The sequence below is a fragment of the Falco rusticolus genome, chromosome 11 (assembly GCF_015220075.1).
Source record: "Falco rusticolus isolate bFalRus1 chromosome 11, bFalRus1.pri, whole genome shotgun sequence".
Classification (NCBI taxonomy): domain Eukaryota; kingdom Metazoa; phylum Chordata; class Aves; order Falconiformes; family Falconidae; genus Falco; species Falco rusticolus.
Genome location: NC_051197.1, coordinates 3,735,408 through 3,756,370, shown reverse-complemented (window position 1 = coordinate 3,756,370; position 20,963 = coordinate 3,735,408). Strand labels below are relative to the sequence as shown.

At 40.5% G+C, this 20,963-nt stretch overlaps 1 protein-coding gene across 4 annotated transcripts in view; it reads left to right on the top strand.

The window, feature by feature from the left end:
- The first annotated feature begins 1,859 nt into the window (after positions 1–1,859).
- Positions 1,860–20,963, top strand: part of PATJ (PATJ crumbs cell polarity complex component) — a 157,147-nt gene continuing 138,043 nt past the window's right edge. For 2 of the 4 annotated variants that reach the window (XM_037404759.1, XM_037404756.1), the window contains exons 1-8: positions 1,860–1,970; positions 8,273–8,328; positions 8,411–8,577; positions 10,300–10,491; positions 11,852–11,991; positions 13,782–13,980; positions 15,627–15,755; positions 17,539–17,751. In XM_037404759.1, coding sequence (XP_037260656.1) covers positions 8,307–8,328; positions 8,411–8,577; positions 10,300–10,491; positions 11,852–11,991; positions 13,782–13,980; positions 15,627–15,755; positions 17,539–17,751 — 1,062 coding nt within the window. In that variant the 5' untranslated portion in view covers positions 1,860–1,970; positions 8,273–8,306. Of the gene's footprint in view, positions 1,971–2,207; positions 2,268–8,272; positions 8,329–8,410; positions 8,578–10,299; positions 10,492–11,851; positions 11,992–13,781; positions 13,981–15,626; positions 15,756–17,538; positions 17,752–20,963 lie in introns of those variants that run through there. The other 2 variants (XM_037404757.1, XM_037404758.1) reach the window with 2 other exon arrangements.

Here is a 20,963-nt window from a genome sequence, read left to right as displayed (position 1 = left end):
CAGTGCTGCTGTCTTAAGTTTACATCTGTTCTGGAAACATTTCCTGAAATACAAGTAGGGACCTAGAAACTGGAAAAGACTGAAAGCAACTCCCAAGATAGTATTTAAGAGAATGCGGTCATTACCCCGACCTTCTGGAAGTCTGTTGGGTTTATAGGTTGTTACTTTGGAGAATGAATGGTGACTTGTATATGAATCTGTCAGTACCAATGAAAGGTTTGTCACAGTCCCAGATATTCAAAAAAAAATCGTAAAAAATGTGGATTTAAAATGTGTGGATGGCTGACAAAGAGCTCAGCCAGCGATAGAAAATATTGCCATCTAACAGCTTTTTGGGAGATTTGTGTAAACTAAATTGGCAGTCTAGAGTTTACCAGACAAAGTATGCAAATGAAAATTGGTACTTGTTTCAGCAACTGGAAGTGAAAGGCCAGGGCCAGAGTGCACTCTGTAATGAACTCAGCCTTCTGAGATCGAGACTGAGGTGCGCTGATGAGAAAAGTGCTTGGCTCCTTTGTCTGCAGTGCATCTCTCGGATGGATAAATACATGACTTGCTGTTCATCACTGTCAAGAAAATTGTCACTTCTCACAAGCGCTACATTAATTAAAATTGAGAGTAAGGACTAGGAAGTTAGGCATTTGGAAGCTGAGTTTTTAAAAAAGGAGGATGAAATGATATGTTCTTAGCATGTTGTGTGCTGTAGTGCAACTGCACTTAGTAAAACAAACGGGCACCAGAATGAGGGGAAATCAATTCTAAATTATGACCTAAAGTGCATTTCCCAACCTTTAGTAGCACTCATCCTACGGAACTAGCAGGGCTGTGTAAGATCTGTTGCAAATGAGCTAGCGAATAGCAGACTAAAAATTATTTTTTGAGAGTTTCATTTGACCCATTTTATATGTATGTTTAAAAAAATCTGTAAGCAGACTAACGTACAGGTTTCAAAAGCACAAAGCACCTGCAATTCCTACAATTAACTTCAACTAAAATGGTGCCTGTTTAGTATTTTGCAACTAGCAGTCATAAAACTTGGCTTTCACTGCCATCCCAGGCAATGCGCTGTGTCTCTTGGAAGCTGCAGGTAACGTGGTGTTACTCTGGAGCACTGTCAGGAGCAGCGCTGGTTGTAGTAAGTGCTGTGAGAGGCTTGGTGCTCTGTGGGGCAAGTGTTACAGCCCCTCACCTCTGTCCCAGTCCACTTCTTCCTATGGCTTTTGCTGTTCCCTCCTGCAGAAGCAGCAGTGGCTGTGCTGCTGGGGCCAAGCGCCACTTGGCTCACTTCTGTGGGAATTTTGAGTTCAAAACAGTTCTGAATTCGTGTCTGGACACTGATTTACTGTGAATGAGTTTAAAAAAGCTTTTCAGCATCATCTGCACACACATTCTGCCCTCCGCGAGGGGTTTGGTGGCCATGTTGACAGGCATCCCGTTTTGGCCTATGGTTTATAAATACACTGGCAGGCCAGGATCATCTGAAGATTGACTTGGCTTTTCACATTACTCAAAAGCTGCTTCCACTAGTGCCTGTGACCAGACAAACGTGCTGTGGGCCAGTCTCAGCCTGCAGATCCCACTCTCACCCCGGCCTGCAGGAGCAGGGTGGACAGGCCAGGCGCCGCGCTCGGGTCATTCCCGCACTCTTCCCGACACCTGAGGGCTCGGCCCTGCTCTGCCGCACCGCTCGGCCGGAGGTGCGGGCCTCCCCGAGCCGGGGAAAGGGCCCTTACCGGCAGCGCTGCTTCTCCCAGGGGCACCGGCGGTACGTGCCTGCCTGGACACGGTCTGCGGGCCGCTCCCGCCCCCGCCGCGGGGCTGCGGCCCGGCCGTCCCCCGGGAGGCGGCTCTCCCTCCGCGCCGCCCCAGCTTCCTGCGCCGCAGGTGAGGCGCGCTCGTTTCCCGCTTCCGCCCAGGTGAGAGCCGGCGGCCATCCCGCCGCTCCGACCGCCGCCGCGTCCCGCCCGCAGGTACGGCGCGGCAGGGGGCCCGCGCCCGCCCCGGCCCCAACCTCAGCGCCTCCCGCCACCCCCCGCCCCGGCGGCCGGCTGCGGCCCAGAGGCGCGGCCCTTCGCCTCAGCAGCGCCCCCAACGCTGAGGGGAGCCCGCCGCTGCCCACCCGGCTCGGCCCCGGCCCCCGGCGACTCGCGTGGGCGTGACTTGCGGTAGTGAAGGCGGCGGGGCCGGGGGCTGCGGGCGCTGTGGGAGGGCGGCCAGCGGGCCGGCGTGCCCTTGAGGGGAGGTCTCGGCGCCCAGAGAGCTGGCAGGTGTGGTATTGGGGAGGGGGCGTCTCTCCTGGCAGGTACTCAGCTTGTTGGGAGGGCTCTTCTGGAGGAGTTTAATGCCGCCTTCAGACTCAGAGGCTCAGCGCTTGGTTGTGGCATAGAACCCTCGGGAGAAGGCCATCTCCTGGCTCCCCTCAGCGAACACCGCCGTGGCCCGGCTACCAGCCTGCATTGCCCAGAGGCTCCCGCCTCAAAGCCTTTTAGGTCTCGCACACCTGGGGCCTACCTGACACCCCCGGAAGGTTGGAGAGAGCTGTGCAGCTCCTGATGCAGGGCAAAGGGTCTCTGAGGCGCAGGAGTCGTCTTGGTGTTGTGTTGTCCAGTTTCCATCACTGGGAAGGGCTGTGTCCTGAGGAGGGAGGAGGCTGTGCCCTGAGGAGAGGGGAGGCTGTGAGGAGCAGGAAGGCTGTGCCATGAGGAGAGGCAGTGCCGTGAGGAGTGGGGAAGGCTCTGCCATGAGGAGAAGGGGAGGCTGTGAGGAGTGGGGAGGCTCTGCCATGAGGAGAAGGGGAGGCTGTGAGGAGCGGGGAGGCTGCTCTGTTAAGAGAGAGGAGGCCATAAGGAGAGGGAAGGCTGTGTTGTGAGGAACTGGAAGGCTGTGCCATAAGGAGTGCGAAGTCTGTGTGGTGAGGAGAGGCTGTGCTGTGAGAAGCGGAAAGGCTGTGTGGTGAGGAGAGGCGAGGCTATGAGGACCAGGAAGGCTGTGCCCTGAGGAGAGGAGGCGCTGGGGAAGTAATGCACCCTTTACAACGCTTTCTGTCAGTGCCTATGAATTCATAGATTATTAAGAAAACAGGTTTTTACTTTATTTATGGGTCATTAATAGGAAACCAGTTCATTTGCATTCCTTGTAAATTTTTGAAGTTTAGAAATTTCGTGTGGCTCCTGGTCTGACAGCTCTGCTCCCCCGTGAAGTGATTCGTTAATTGTGTGCATGGTCATCATAATAACTTTAGGATTTATTGGTTAATTTCAGTAGAATACGATAATATTTAGATCTTAGAAACAAGTTTTCCACGAATTTTGTGACAATAGGTTTCTGAGACCATGTTACTGCTCTGTGGAGAGTGGCTTCAGCGTGAGCACACCCCTCTATTAGACTTCAGAGAACCTACACTGGTGCTTCCCTAGAGGCTGAAGTCCGCAGGAATTCAGGTTCTGCTTGTTGAAAGTTCGCATGCCTTGAGAGTGAGTAAGGCTCTTGATCTGCAAGGAGAGTGGTAGTCACAGATGCAGAGGTCGTTTTTTTGCTTTCCTCATCTTCTGGTCACTAATCATATATAACACGTAGTTTGCCTGTGGAGCAGGTGTTTTATATATATATTTAACAGTATTTAGCTTTGACCTGCTTTATCTTGGAGATAAGTGGTGTATTTGTGTTTAGGTATTCCCAGCAATGTTCTGTTGTTCCCTTCTTTCAAGTGCCTGGAGCAGTCAGCACATGCTCTACAGCGCTTTTTATAAATACTGCCACATTACATGGAACAGCAGGTTTTGGTGGTTTCATCTGAAAGGTGTGTGCGTGCTAAGCTTGGTTGTACTGAATTCTGTATATTACTAGGGTGGAAAACTGAGCGTAACATGTAGGACAGCAAAATGTGTTGGAGTAGTGTTTTTTTCACAGTATGTAGTCACTTGATGTTGTGTAAACTATGTAATTTTTAATATCTGAAGTTACAGGTGATGCTGTGTTAGGACGATTTAGGATTAAGATCACATTAACAAATGCTGCTTTCCCTTTCTTTTGCCTTTATCAAATTTTAAACTGTTCAGGCTGAAATTTTCCAAGCCAGAGATCTCTCTGATGAGGAAGATGATATGCACTATATCAGTCAGTCCTGATAACAGGGCCAGGAAAATTTGCAACCACATTAGTGCAGAAAGGGGACTTTGGATTGAGGTATAACCTTGGCTGTTCTGTGGCAGACTGCTCAGGTTGGCCCTGTTAGAAGCCTTTGAAAAATAGCAGCAGTTAGCACTTGTGCAGTAAGGACTCGTGGCATCTAACATCCCAAAAGGCTATGCTCATGCTGCGTGGGGACAGCCTCCCATGAGGCAAGACCTTCCCTGTAGGCATGTCTCCTGGAAGGATACAGGTTGTTGGAGGCCAAGTTGAAGGACATAGGGCAGAAGCAGTTTTAGTTGTTAGGTGGGTGGGGAAAAATGGCTGGCTAAACCTCGTCCTCCTGAAGACCCCAGCAGAAAAGCCCTTGTTTCTGTCTTTTGGCAGCTCTTTGTGGAGGACAGGTGTTGGTCAAGGCCACTGCCAGGGGTGTCGAGTTCCCCTCTGGCTCTGGGATGTGCCAGGGTAGAGCACCCTGTGTCTCTGTGCAAGTGGCAGGTGTCTGGCAGGGGGGTGATGGCAATGGAAGATTTAAACCTTTCAGCTCTTCTGATGACCTCTGCTGGCATCAGCATGGGGGAATTCCTTTTTTCTTAGCCTGCTTTTGAAGAAGATCCAAGTCTTACGATTTCATACAAAACCTTATGAAACTCTCCCGCTCCTTATGATGCATAGAGTTCAGCTCTCAGAAGTGAAGACAGTAAAAACCCAGATGCACGCTGTGCTGGAGTGTGGAGTCTTTTCTGGTGTTAGAAAACACTAAACTTCCTGGAATTCATTATTTTCTCAATGAATTTACAGTTATGTTGGGAGTTGTGACATAAATTTTGAACTGAGGTTTGAAGTTTTGTCCACCAATAAGATAAATGAGTGGCTGTAGAAATCAGAGAATGGAGCTAAGGAAGTTGAATGTGGAGTAGGTGAACTAATTTTAACAAGGCAAACCAAAGTGTTTTGGATCACTCTTCAAAATTACCACCTAGGAATAGACCTTCTAGTTCAGCAACTGTCTCTTGACACCCTGCTTGGACTTGGCATTGGTGTTTGGAAGTTGTTTAACAATAAACTGTTTGGGCCCCTAAACATAAACAGGTCAATAGTACATGGAGTTGTGTGTTTCTCTGGTGCCCAAAAGCCAGTCTTAAGAGACCTGCCCTCAATTACACATTGCTTGAAAACTTTAAATTAGTTTATATTTTCAGGGATCCCCTCACACCAGGACCTGTTTACTTTAAAACATAACATGCTTCTTCCCTCCTCCCACCCACTCCTTTTAATGAAAGAAAGAACAAAGAAATAGTGAGGATGGTTTTAACTTATTGCACACCAAAAACAAACAAAAAACCCCACCCAAAAACCCCCACCAACCATTAAAGATCATTGTAAGCTGGCTGGAGGCCAGCTTTAATCACAAGGAATCTCAAAGTGTTGTGTAAACTTGAACTGTTATACGAACTGTACCCGAGGTCCACTTTGGTGTCCACTGGTGCAGAGTGGTCTGCAATGGCTCTTAGCAACACTTTGGAGCAGCTCAAGAAGGAAGCTGAAACTTTCTTTCATCTTTATTTCCCCACCTCCTGCACCCCCTTATCCAGGGGACTTTTGCCTGTATGTCTTACCTATATTTTTCAGCTTAAATTTTTCTTTTTTGCATCTGTACCCATCATGATAATTGCTATTGTTATACCTGCTGCAATGGGGAAAAGATTAATCTTGGGCACTGTCAGTGTGGCACTTTGAGGCTGTTTTGAATGACGCAGGCAGTTTCTCATGGCACAGTTTGCCAGTGCAGCTGAGCTGTCGGAACTGCTAGCTGCTGCAAGGTGTGGTCCCACTTCCCCGGCATTTCTTGGCCCCCTCCTGTGTGCCAGGGCTGGCAGTTCAGAGCTAACTAGGCAGAAAGCTCACCCTGCCGAAACGTGGAGGTTTTTTCTGCGTGTTTAGCTCCCTGTTCCAGCTCACTATGGGATCAGATGAATAAGTGCAAGTGCAGATGAAAAGGGAAGAACAAAATGCATGAAAGAGGGCTGGAGAGCTGGACCAGCCTCTTGGCTTCAGCTATTAGATGGGCATGGTGCTGTCAAGTCATTATTTCCTGCCATGCTGGATTTCTTTTCTGGGTTTAATCTTTTCTTTACCCTAGTGCTGGTTTAAAGGTGTTTCAAGCCATTTTTCCTCATAGGAGTTATTTTGCATCCCTTTCTGATGTTGCTTCACTTGCTTTAGGGTTGGTTTTTTTTCCCTCTTAACTGTTGATGTGAGGTAGAAAAACAGAGGAGGGAAGTGAATGGAGGGAAGTTAAATTGGGAAGAAAGAACAAATTTCCATATTTTTTGTCCTGTTTTGTTAAGATTCATGCAGTATTTTTAGTCAAGAAGGTTAAGTTTTGTCTTTTTTGTTTAGATGAAGATTGAGGAGCGTATAAGGAAATAGTATTTTCATCTGCTCTTCAGAATCTGATCTCAGCACAGAATCGAAGGCTGCATTGCTCTTAGAAGTGTTTTATTTTGAATGGAAAAGAAAATAAAGCTGCAGCACTTACAAAAGTTCAGATGCATTCCTGAAAATCTTTCAGAGGTTTTATGGGTTTGCTGCTTCAACTCTTGCTATGAGTTTGATTTAAAATGACCTCCTAAATCTGTTAAAAGTCTTGCAAAGCAACTCATTTTGCATGGCCCAGGGTGAAAACTGCGCAAACCCACCAAATTCTGCAGGAATTCTGCAGGAGCCCAAACTGCTCAGATACAGTGAAGGGTGCATAAATCTGAAATTGTGGTTTGTGACACACCTCTGCCTTCCCCTCCCCCTTAGATAAATCAACTGGATCTGACTCTTCAGGAGAAGAGAAGCTATTCACCTGCATAGTTAATATTTTGTTAAATATAACAGTGTCCTCCCAGAATTCAAGATATTTTCAGTGTGAGCACAGACAGTGTCAAAGGCAGAGCTGAAAGGATCAGAGGTCCTGCTGGGAGAGAGCCCCTGGAATGTCTTATTCTGGTATTACATTCAGATGCATATAACCCTTTCTGCTCTTGAATTGCAAGATTAAAGAAGTAAATACAGAGGTAGTTTTTTTTTTAATATATAGGGCTATTTTTGTTCCAGAATAATTCCAAATATATTATTCTGAAATTACACAGTTATATACTGGGTAGAGTTAAAATAATATAAATTGTGCTATTAAATGGCTGATTTCTTTCAGAGAAGCTTGCACTCAGTGAAGAAATCTTGTTTCTCATTTATGTTTTGGTATGACTGCCTTGATAGGTTTCAGAATGGCAGGCTCCGCATCAACATAATAACATGCAAGTAAGAGTACAAATTTCTCATCGCTGCTAATTGCAAGTCTGTTGTTTTTATACTGCCATCTAGGCCTTAGCCCCAGTTGGAGACCTGTTCTATTTGGCACTTGTAGAGGAGCATGATAAAAGATACTCTGCACCTTAAAAGCTTGTCATGAATGTAAAAAAGAGAAAGGCAAGCTCACACAGGAGAGGAAGACAGGCTTCTCTGACCTGTTCAGCACCAAGGCTGTGATTAGAACTGACCTCCCTTAGGAACATGTTGGAATAGGGACTGATTTGGCCAGTTTGGGGCCTTATTGCTGTGGTGTCTCATGAGTGGAGGGAACTTCATTGTTTTATAGGGAGATGCAAGGTTTCACCTATATTGCCATGCAGCAGGGTTGAGCTATCATGCTAAGAATACTGTCTACAATTAATCAGGTGGAAAGTATCTTCTAAATAATAGGAAGATTTAAACTGTATGTATATTTGAAGAGATCACAACTTTAATCTCTATATCCAAAATAATTTGGTTGAACATAGCTGTCTTAGTTTTCTTGGCCAATGTTTGTTTTTATAACCTGGATTTTCATTCATATTTGAAAGCGTTTTTCATATTCCTTCCTGTGTGTGCAAGTGACAAGGAAAGATTTTTGAATGTGCTGAGGCTGCAGTGCAGCTAGCTATATTGAAAACTGCTTTGAGTGCTTGGGGTAAACAGGGGGTAGTATTTCTTTTATTAAATTTGTTATAGTTAGCTTAGTATTTTATTATTGCATGTATTGACTGTGTATCTGTTAGGATTCTGCTTGGATATATGATTTATTAATTTCATTTTTTTTTTAAACCTCATCTAGGTTATTCTGAGTAATTTCAAAAATACCCTTCAAGATGCCTGAAAATCCTGCTGCAGGTATGTAGTCTGAAAGTGATTACTTTTGTTAAGCGGTGAGAAATGAAGCTCCATTCCTAACATGTACTACTTTATGGTGCAGATAAACAGCAGGTGCTGCAGATCCTTGATCGTCTGCAAGCAAAACTGCGTGAGAAAAGAGATTCCCAACATAATGAAAACCTGACTGTTCTACGTAACACACTCAGGAGCCCTTTGTTTAACCACATACTGACTCTTCAGCAATCCATCAAGCAACTGAAGGAACAAGTGAGTGTAAAATTGTGGTTGTTGGTGTGATGATAATTATGGTGAACTTGGAATTTAAAACAGGGTATGTAGGCGTGTGTTAATCGGGGCACTGTCATTAATAAGCTGTAACTTGATGTGAGTGAATATTGGTTTGGGGGCTTTGTTGTTGTTTTTTGTGTTGTTTTTTTGTCAACATAGTATCTACAGAGTCACTACTGAACTGAGAAGTGGTATTGCAACAAACAGGTCATGGGGCGGCATGCTTTGAAAGGGAAACAAAAAGCAGGCGTTGAGAACCACATCAGTGGGGGAAAAAAACATCTGCAAAAGACATCAGCTCTAGTACTTTGAAGTTCTGAAGACAGCTGGAATTGGGATCCTTTGTTTTTCACAGAAGCTAAATACTGTTTATCAGCTAACTGGTAGCATCTTTTGTCCTTAAAAGACATCATCACTTAGTTCCTGCTGACTTGTACAAGAACTGTTAACCTGCTTCGGGAAATAAAATCTAGAAAGCCACTCCTAAAGATTTTCCCGGCTCTGATGCAGACTACGCAAGCTAGCTTTAAAATGACTTGGCTTCAGCAGTGGAAGGAACTTTGTGGATTAGTTTATAATGCCAGCTGACATGTTCTGTGGACATGGGCATCAATGACACATCTGTAGGAATGGGTCTCACCCTGCAACGAGCAGTGTCAAACATGCAAACTTAAAACTAAGGACTAACTTGGGGTACCCTAGGCAGCAGCAATCCCTGTCTCTGCTGTTGCTGCACCTGCCCAGCTGCAGATATGGTGGGGTGGGTGTCAGGGGGACGAGGCCAGCTTGCTGTCATTGCCAAATGTATTGCATGTGTTCCTGCCTGGGTGGCATGGTAGTGGTTGTGCCATTCATTCTGCCTTCTTCCCAGGTTCACATAGGTGCTGCATCTGTTGCTGCTCCTTCCTTCCAAAGCTTGTATGCATGTCTGCAAGCTTTTAAAAATGTACAGAAATGCAAATATATCTAAGATCATACTTTGTGACTCTGGCATAATGGATTTTATATCAAGAATGTTCAGAATTATTGTATCTAGAAAACTTACGGTTTCTTGAAATTTTTTAAGCATGTCTGTCATGAGCAGTTTTATTCAGGATTTTTCAGTTTGCTATGTCACACTGAGAATATTTCTGCATTTCTTCATTATCTGTCAGGACTAGAAATTGAACTGCAAATTCTAGCAATGATAGCATGTTCAATGGCGGTTAGTTTGTACCCTGGGCTCTCTCTGGGGAGGAGATAATACAGAACAGGCCTTTGGCTCCAGAGTGACTTAAAAAATTTGGATTCTTTTGCCAAAATTGTCTGTGTTTGCCTGACAGTTGCAACAGTGCTTCAGTGCCTCTTTAATGTTTGGTGCTTTTGTATGTGCTGTTTTTGGAATATTAGAGTGAAAAGAGGACAATGGGCGCGGGCAGGGAAGAAGCACAAAAGATACGGAGAAAATGAGTGGAGTAGAAACAGAGTTGAAACATTCAAAGAACTTTCCTCTTGAAAAACAGTTTGAACTTGATATGGTAACTTGATTATAGCTGTATATTAACATTGCTTAATTTATAGAGGTGGGTATGTTTGTGTGAATAAGCGTATGCGAATGTATGTAGGCTTGCTTATTTGGCAGTTTTCACACAAAATGGTATATGTGGACATCTCTTCTTTTGTTTTTCATAGTTTTTCTACGTCTTTGTTCATTCTTAACAGCTCAATTATATGCCTCCTGACCGTTCAGTAGATTTTGATTTTACTAGAAGAGGGGTACTAGTGTTTGCTGACAAATCAGTTGCTGCTGGGAGTGTGCATACACCTTGCAGTTCACCTGAAGCCAAAGCATCGACCTTCACTCCAAACCTGGGAGTTAATGAATTTAACTTAATCATCAAACAGATGGCAAAGGTAAGGCTCTCAGCTTTAGTGAACAAACTTCTTTTCCTTTAACATCAAACTCTTTCTTTGGAGTGCATTTTCAAGCATGCTCTTTGTTGTGTATCTGGGAGTGTGGTGCCTCCTAGCCAGTAAGAGAGCAGAAGTGCTGAGGATAACTTTTCCCTATGAAAGATGTCAGCAAGGGAAAGTGGTTTGGTGTTTTGTTTTTGGGGTGGGGTTTTGGGTTTTTTTTCTTTGCCAATTTTTTTGTCTGTCTTTCTACCAAACACACCAATGTACAAAAGAAATTTCAGTTGCCAGAAAACGTTTTGGGTATTTGATGACACTTAATTGAAAGTGGACATTTTCTGCAGAAACTTGTTTTGATAGAGAGACTTGTTTTTTCAAGTACATTTTAAATTGGAAATATACCAACTCTGTTAATATATGAACAGTGCAAATGATTAAAAGAACTGGCATGTAGTATTTTATTTAACTCTTCATTTAGTATGTCTTAACTTTGCCAGACAGCTGCTGATTTCATTAACATGTGATGTAGCATGTACCAGATGCTTATGGAAGTTATACAGGTACAGGCATCGACCCATGTGGGATTGGCATTTATACCACAAACGTATTGTTCTGTGTTATATTGAACCATTAATTTAATTGGTTAGTCATGCTTTCTATAGTAAGTAACTGTTGCTAATTGACTACCTTAATGTAACTGTAATATTTTGAGCATAATTCTTCTCATTAGAGTGTCATCAACTCATCAGATAAAAGATTTAGCAGTAAAGACTGCACATTATTTTGGATAAAACAGCTGTGATAGCAGTGTGTTCTCTAAGTAATATTTCCCAGTAAACAACCCCAAAAATCTTAGAACTGAAGAGCAGGCAGTTGCAGAACCAAACTTTTTTTAGCATTAAGTGTGAAGTTGCAGGGAGGGGAAGGAAATTAATTTCTTTATTTAAAAGCTGCAATCTTTTGAACATACACCTAAAAATCAGCATTAAAAGCAAAGAGAGCCAAAAGACAAGTAATTTAGTTTAGCTATGCAGCATTTCCAGAAATCCCAAATATATTGCTGTAGACAGCACTTCGTTCATAGTTTTCATCCAGTTTGGAATTCATCTCATAACGTGAATGAAGTGTGAAAGCAGCTCTTAAATTCCCTGAGGTTTCAGAACCTCAGAGTGCTTGCATATCCAATACTCTGCTATATTAAAAATAATAAATGGAGGAGCTTTTATAGAAATAACATATTCAGTATTTTGCCTTTGTTTAGTCTTAGGAGGAGAATAATTCTCCCAGTGTTCATAAATTTTTAAACTAGCTCATTCTATTGCATTAAAAATTAGTAAATCAATTTTTTCTGTTTTATTAGGGCAGACAAATAGAATCAATAAAGATTGAAAAGCCTTCTGTTGGAGGTCTTGGATTTAGTGTGATTGCCCTTAAAAATCACAGCCTGGGAGAAGTTGGTATCTTTGTCAAGGAAGTCCAGCCAGGAAGCATAGCTGACAGGTGAGATCTTTATAATTGTATTGGAAATTTGAAGTATTTCCATGACGAGAAAAGTAATGAATTTCAGCTTGAAAACTCTCTCAGACTAACGTGTTTGTCTGGGTTATCTGGCGGGATATTTTGTTGGTGGTATCTTGAATTCTGGCTTTTCAACTAAATGGACTCATGTTTTGAAGATCAGATTTTTAGATGAGTTTTAAATATCCGAGCCATTCATAAATGGAATTTCCAGAAATAACGACTCATTTAAGAGAATCATGTGTACTTTACTAAAAAACAAAAGAAAACTCGGAAAAGATACAAGGAAAATAATAATTAGCCTCCGTTTAAATTTTTACACATTGTTTCCCTGAAAGATTCCGCCCCCCCTCCTTGTTTCTTTGTTTATGTGCCTATGACAATGCCCTATTTATAGTTGGTTTTACTGTTTGTTTCCTGTGTAAATTTAGATCCAGTCCTCCCAACAGATCCCTGCACAGATGTCATCATAGAATTAAGGCTTCAGGCAGTTTCTTCCCGTATTGTCTGTGGGTTTTCACGCAACAACAAAAGACAGAGCAATCCTTTAAAAATAAAATGTGATTGTAAAACCACAAGAGTTGGCATGAGACAAATGCAGTGCTTGGAATTATGTTTCAAGAAAATGTGTCTAGATTTCAAGTCATTGGTGTCACTTTTTAAATAACACATGTCAGGAAGTGCCAACACAGGATGACAAAAAGAGTGGGGAGAGGTTGGAATGATAATGGCTATGGGCCCACAGAGAACACACTAGAGAACACTTAAAGAAAAGCATATTAGGCTCTTTCAAAGTGGAGACAGATGGACTGATCCGGATGTCAAAGGAGGGTGAATATCTCACTTTAGGATTTGATGACCTGCTGCTCACTTTCTTTGATGAGAGAATCTAAAATATGGTTAGTGCTTGAAGAAAGTGATTTCTGGGAAACATCTTAAACATCGCATGATAAAAAGGAAGTTTAAAATGTGTTAGTTAAGATGTGCAGTTATATTGTTTCGGGGTTTTTAAATTTCCCCAGCATGCTTTCCATTTTGCTGCTGAGACAAGATCTCCTGGAGACATTTTTGGATTCCTACAGAGCTTTGAAGGCAGTGTCTGTCTATGTAACAGTTTGGTCTCGTGCTCGGAATGAATATTTAACAAAGGAGATGAGTGATGGTTTCTGTCTTGTCACAAATCTAAATTCATCACTAGGGTGAATTAACTGTGAAATTCATATTATCTTAAGGTATAAGTTGAATTGTGTATTGCTCAAAGAAAGTTTTAAGCCTGAAGTTTGATACTGTAAATTTTGAGTAAAATATAAATATGCAGCTCATTGATCTTTAGGTTAAATAATGATACAAAACAATAACATAAGCCTGAGTTGTAGGTAGTTAGAGATGGTATGGTGTGGTGCTAAACATAATGAAGGGTAGTTCCTATTTCATTGCATAACTGGAAAAAAATAATTTTCTGCTCTATAATGCCATAACACCAAGAAAGGATGAGGGCATTTCACTGAATTTTGAATAGAAGCAAAGGAAGAAATTGAGAAAATTCCTGTGCTGTGGTAAAGATGGAACAAAATATGGCTGAGCAGTTCAGTATAGTGTGGATTGCATGTAGTTTGTATGTTAGTGAAGACAGTCTAATAAGCAGATTTTTTAAATATGTAAGTATTGAACCTTGCAGAACTGTGTATTTTGCATGTTCATATTTAAACTACACAAGCCCATTGTGAAGTCACTATGCTGCATTTTAAATTTTCTTTTAATGTTTTGTGAAGGGATCAAAGACTAAAGGAAAATGACCACATACTGGCCATTAATTGCACCCCATTGGATCAGAACATTTCCCATCAGCACGCTATTGCCCTCCTCCAGCAATCCACAGGATCTCTACATCTGGTTGTGGCTAGGGAGCCAGGTCATGGAAACAGCGGAACTTCGGCTGTCTTATTAAATGATATAAATCCACCTGAGACTGTGAGTTGTTGTAATACTGTCAAAAACAGATTTTGAACTAGGCTGGATGGGTTTTTTTGTGGCTGTGTTTGTGTTAGTAAGCTTTACATACAGGGATTTTTTTCTTTATTCGGATTTTATATGTGATGACATTTCATTTAAACTGATCATGCAATAAGTATAAGGCTTCCACTGCAAAGCTGCATGAAGTTGCTATAAAATAGATCCTGGGTTTTTATGGGATAGCAGAAGCTTTAGTAGATCAGCATATTCTTAGCAGCAGGTTCTGTTCAGCACAGGCTGGGTAAAGCATTTTATGAGTATACCCAGCTGAAACCTACTTGTGCTCAGCAATTGAAGATGCTCTGATTACATCTTAAAAGAGTGTAAACATAACCTATCATGAGCGCTGCTTGAAATATCCCAACCAATTCAAACTTAAACTGCTCAAAACAAAAAGCCTTGTCTTTGTTCTAAAACCAAACACAAAGTATCTGTTAAAGAACCTCTCAATCCCTGTTTACATATTGGGTTTTTTTTTAATCTGCACATTTCATTGATTGTGAACACTTTTGTTTTCTTGACCAAGGAGTGTTTGTCACTGGGATGTGTAATAAGCTATGGCTGAACTTCCATCCATCTGTGTTCAAACCATATGGTCCAGGTGGCTTCACTGAATTTGGTCGAACTGCACACCTAAATCCAGGGTTTGCAATATTAGAATCTTAATTTATTATACTAGTAGATTTTGATGAAAATCTGGTCAAGAGCAGTGCTTTCCTTATTCTCAGTAATTATTTCCCTCATGATTATTACAGGGCTAGTGAAATCTGAAGGTTTTAGTGGATAATCAATATTGTTTATTGCACTGAAAATTTTAAAGAATTAAACCTTAACTGCTTTTTCATTGAAAGATCTGCACTGAACAGACTAACAAAATAAAATACAAATATATATATCTCTACAGGGGGTCTTTAAACTTCTTTTATGATATTTAACTGGCTTTGGCAAAGATTTTCAGTATGCTAATAAATCCTTTATTCACAGAAGACTTAAATCTGCCTACTTTGCTCCATTTTGGTTTCTATGAGATATTAATCTGACAGAAACATTGGCTGAGTTTAGATTGCTTAACAGCTTTGTTATTTTCAGATTGTCTTGTAGAACATAAGGTCATGGTACAGTGTAGCTTAGAAACATGCTTCCAATTCAGTATGGCAGAATATTGTGCTGCGCTATTAATTCCGCATGTACTGGTAGTGTTTAGAGTATGTAAGTGAAATAACAGAAATAAGAATTTGGGCAATGCTAAGTGAAACCTAGGCCAGTCCAATCTCCTTGCCTCTGTTTTTCTCTGTTTTCTTCTTGATTTGTGAAAAACTAAAAGGATAGTTTTTATTTTGGCAAGAAAATATTAAAATTACTTTTTCCTGGTATCCTGTTATCTTGAAAGTGAAGGACAAAATGTATGTTTAAAAACAGATGAGAAATCCCACTGCATATTTATAAGGAAATGAAGCTGACTGAACAAAATCCAACAGATCTCCAATATGTAGGGTAGAGAGAGAGATTTGCTCTGATTAATTCTTCTTGTTCCCAGTACATGTAAAAGTGAGAAACGTTAAAGTTCGGCTGAAATTAAAATCTCCTGTTTTTATTAATTGCAGATTCACTGGGGCCACGTTGAAGACATTGAGCTGATTAACGATGGTTCAGGATTAGGCTTTGGAATTGTAGGAGGAAAGTCGAGTGGAGTAGTTGTAAGAACAATTGTTCCTGGGGGATTAGCAGATCGGGTAATTTGTTATATTATGTCACTTCTTGTTTGATTGTAAAGCATAATTAACTGGTTTTGACAGTCTTAAAATAAACGAATATACTTAAACAAAAGGAAGCTGATAGCATCAAAGTCTGAATGCCAATGTATACTTCATAAATAAATATGTTGAAGGTATGATGGAGGAAAAAGTCAGCACCTGATATGAATTAAGTTGTTTCTCAGACATGCTTTGGCTTTTATAACATTGTTAAACATGCAGAAATCATGAAAAGTTGTCTAACCTTTTAATATTTTCAATACTTTTGATTTTTTCAGCCTTTGGTCACTCTAGGGGAGGACAAATCCTCTTAATGGATTTGCATGTCCTCTGTACAATTTGGCACATGTGGCAACAGCTATAGGGACAAACTCTCCAAATGAATTGTTGAACAAGAGAATCTGCCCTATTGAAGTAATTGCATTGCAAGATTCAGTTTATAGATTGAAGATGTCCTATTTTTAGTGGATTTCATTTTAAAGGGGTTTTGATCCCTGCCTTGAGATCTGACCAGTTCAGGGAGATGCCTAGGGTTGATGTAAAGCCTTTTGAAGTTACTGATATCTTTTAAAGTTGCAGTTTGCAAAGGTAGTTTGCAACCTTTGATTGCTAATCTTTAAAGACTCTGTGCTAACTGTTGATACATTTTTAGGAGTAGAATGTGTTCAATAGCAAAAAAAGTTTGGATTTTTAATGTGAATTTGGTCGTGACAAGTTACAATATTTGAGGTCTGGAACCCATGCAGACAAGGTCTGGTAACAAACAAAAGAGAGGTGCTAAGGTACTTCTAGTATAGGATGGAAATGAAAACTGGAGATTTGGAGAGCTTTACTGGAAAATGTTGGCTTTTACTTGATTGCTTCCCCCTGAACCTGTCATGTATAAATGAGCATTTTTTAATTATTGTGTAACACCTGTTTTGCTGTAAGGAATAAAGTGTTTTGGCTACAAATGAAGCATGTAAGTTAAGAACTCATCACATCATTCTCAGCTGAATGAGACATCATTAAGAACATATGAAATAATGAGCACATATAGATGTTAAAATTGGATGAGTTTGTAAATGAGTTTGAGTTAGTTCTGGGAATAACTCTGCTATGATTGGTATATAAATCAATGCACCTAAGGTGCTGGAGCTGTGCTGATCAATACCAGCTGAGGATTTGGTCCTATGAATGCTTGCTTATAATAGAAATGATGATGTAGGTCATGAATCATAATCATCATGTAAAAAACGGTTTGTGTGGGGTCTTGTTACCTTCAGTGGATTTACTCGCCCGAGTTGGAGCTAGTCATGTGAGAAAAGAATTGCCAGGCTAATACAGAAGTATTAGCATACTGAAAAATTCTAAGTCGTCCTAAATCAGAATGCTTTTTATTCTAACCCCTATAGGATGAGGAGTAATCTATGAAACAGCAATACATAACAACTTGTGAGATTATAAAACCTTGTTGCTGCCTGTTTTGCTCTAAATTAGAAGTAACAACTTTCTTAGGCATGGTGCAATTCAACTTTGTATCCGACTCAGTTTTGGAAAGGTTGATTTACCACTGTTAACTGCTGTGAAAAAACCTGCATGATTATGCAAATGCTGCCTTGAATTATTTAGTATGTTGCTGTGGTGGTCAATTTTATGGTATTTTCTTGTATTGGCCCTCATGGCCATGAAGATGCCTCTACATGGTTTCAATTGTGTAATGGAATAGATAGTTTATGTATGGACTGGAAACATGTTTTTGCTGTTTTATTTATGTTTGAAGGACGGGAGGCTCCAGACAGGAGATCACATCTTACAGATTGGAGGGACCAATGTGCAAGGAATGACCAGTGAACAAGTTGCCCAAGTGCTGAGAAACTGTGGGAATTCTGTTAGGATGATCGTTGCAAGAGACCCTAAGTGTGAAATTATGGAGACTCCACCAGCTCCTGTGAGCTGGCCAGTGAGTACATTACCTTCCTTTCAAAATGGAAATGTAAGTATCTGGTGTTTACTTAGGACATTTTTAAGTATGTTTGTGGCTTGTGATCAGAAAGGAGGAAAAGAACGGAGTGTTCTTAAGACTTAAAGTGCTTCTTCTCTTTTGAGTTTCCAGACATTGTATGCCTGCATTTAAGTGGTCATTATTATAGCCCTGCCTTCTATAATTTTTCCCTTTTTCCTGTATGTTATTAATACCTATAATCTTGGGATCAGAATGACCAGCTTTACAGAATTTATTTCAGAGTGGGTAATTTAATTACCAAGACCATAAACGTTATCGATAAATGGTACTTCTAGTTCTCCTTCTTAGCTCATTACATTTTTGCTAATCAATCATTTCTAAGTGAATTTAAAACTTGACTGTGAATTTCCCTAGTCTGAAATCCAGAGCGCCATGGCCACACTAGAATTATTCAGCACAATCATCTTTTTATAAAACATAAGTGTAATGTTTTCATAGTCTACGCTACTGTCTGTGATAGGAAATATATCTAAAAATTTTGAAACTTGTTTTAGCAAATCTTATCATGGTCATATCAAAGTCTCTTGTTTTTGAAGTCATTCTTTTCAGTTTTGAGTAATTAAAATCAACAAATGCTACACTAAGTGTACAGTAGGTCTTGAAACATAAACAAAGCTGTGCTTGTGTACCATCTGCTACTACTGTGCTGCTTAGATTTAGGTGTAGAATCTGAGTAGCCTTTTCTTTCTTGTGTAGTTTCTTGAATATGAGTGAAGACAGCTTTTTCTTTTTTTTCTTTTTTTTCTTTTTTTTTTTTTTTTAAGCACCATTTTTAAAGGTCAGACTAGTAAAGCAAAAGGTAGCCATTAACTTTGTGTCTTGCATCTCTTTGGAAGACTACTGTGCCTGAAGCTGTCAGTAAAGTATTCTGTGTCCTTCTCAAGTTCCTCTTCTCAGAGACCAGTGTAGTAGGTCTCAAGAGAGATGGGGGGTAATTATGTACATAAGGTTGGAGTCTTAAGAGTGGTCTTTAATACTCTGAGAAAAAGGCTTTCCCAGAGAATCAGCATCTTTGTGAAGCGCTTCTTTTCTGGTTGTATCATATTTTCCGAGGCCTGTATTAGGAAAAAATAACATGGTACTAGTTTTGTTTCCTCTACAAAGTACTATTTTTGTCTCTCCCCCACCTCAAAGGTGGGCATGCATGTTTGTCACTAATGGACCCCAAGCGTTGTAGATGCTGCAGCCTTTCTAAAATGTTACTCCTTCTGGATGTCTTTTCAATGTCCTCCTTATTCCTGCTATGTACTTTACAATTTTGTATATTTCTTTCTGAATGTCATCTATTATTCTCTGAACTAAATAGTGCCTTCATATTTAGATTTGAAGAAACTCTGCTTTCTGGTGTTGAGATATTTGCCGAAATCAAGAATTGTGGCTAATCTGAATGTATTTATTAATTTAATGATTATTTTAATGACCATCAGTTTGTGTCTGACTTACAACAGAACTTTTTCATATAATTTCTCTCTGGTTTCTGAGTACTTTCACTAGCTGTGAGCTTTGGAATATAAAATATTTTCCTTTTCTTTTTTGTAAACCAGCAGAAAGGCATTTTTAATATATGGTTAGGGTTTTTTTCAGTTTTACTTAATATTTCCTTTACATTTCCTGTAGTAGAGAATAATTGAAACTACTTATGTCTGTGCATGGGCACAAGAAAACAGTCATCTGTATACTCCAAGATACTGACAGCAATGTTAGCAGCCTACTTGTGCTGACTGTGTTTAGGACTGTACTTTGATTTTTCTGGACTGCACTTGTAATGTTTTGCATTCTACCAGTAACGCTACTTAGAGAAAATTTCTGTATTGCCAGAGCACTGACTGTGAGGGGCTTTTGACTGTCAAAATATCAGGACTTTCAAGGCTATATTATAGCTCCATTTCAGACATTACTATAGGCTTGTTTACTGTTTTCATTCCCTCTTCTAAAGATAAGTGACAGAGTATCAAAACTTATCTTCATCTCTGTCAGCATCTTATGGAGCAAAAGAGTTGAAAAGCAATTAATGAGCTTAATGAGTTGGCTAGCGGAGAGAGGTGTGTGTGATAAGGAGATAGCTGTCCATCGATCTCTCTTTCAGTGAAGAGAAATAGGTACGGCCATAACTCTGGCGTGCTTTTAACATAGGTCCTTCCAAAGCTGATATTTGGTAAGCATTTGATTAAACATCTCTTTTGTTCACTCTTTTAAGAAATGTTTTCCAATTTCCCGGTCCATTTTTTGCTGTTGGCAGTGACACTATCCCTCTTGATTTCATCACTTTAACAGACCTTACTCTGATCATGTTCTTCTTTTTGATCTCATTGGGCTGTATCAGATTACTGAAAACAAACAACTTTATGTATTTTAATTTATCCCTTGCAATCCCAGATCTATGTGCTTGATTGTTTTTTCCCTTTGGTATCACCAATGTCTTTAGTGTGTCCTGTTTGAACTCTGTCTTGCAGTTTTGGTTTTTACCTGTCAAGAGTAGAGTTGCACAGACATACTGAGGCCAGCTTTGTGGCGACCTTTTTCTGTATACTTCTCCAGTGTAAGATCAGATCATACTGTAATCTTAGCTAGTGGCTTTTATGTTTTTTTGGTAATTGTAGTATGTGGAGGGTTCAGAGAACAAGTCATGTTATGTGCTTCTCTTTTCAAGTATTATTTGTTGTGAGAAGTCATCAGTTCAACAATAAAGCATTTACAAATGAATACTCTTCTTCCCCTCTTAGGTCTTGAAAATAATTTTCATTGAATGTGAGCTAATGAGTCTTTTGCTTCCTATTGCCTTAGACAGTCTGGAGGCTTCCAGTGTTCTTTGCAGTTTGGTGGTGTTCAAATCTGAACAGGATCATATCAAACTTGTTAAGCTGATGTGTGTAAGATTAACGTTTGGAATGGTTTTGTGGTTTGGGATCTAGCATAAAAACACAATAAGATCAAACACCTACCTAGACTGCTGTATTTGCATTTAAGTAGGCAACTGCTTCTGTAGTAGAGATGTGCCTACTATGTATACACATGGTTTCTTTCATTTGAGGGCACTGAACCTCTTTTCTGTTTTGAGATCCCTTTCCTGCTGCCCCTTACTTCTTTAGTAGGTAATAACAAGGAGAGATAAGCATCGCTTTTTCCAACAGAAGTATGTGAGTGATCACACTTTGTATCTGTACCAGGTTTTTTTACTTCTT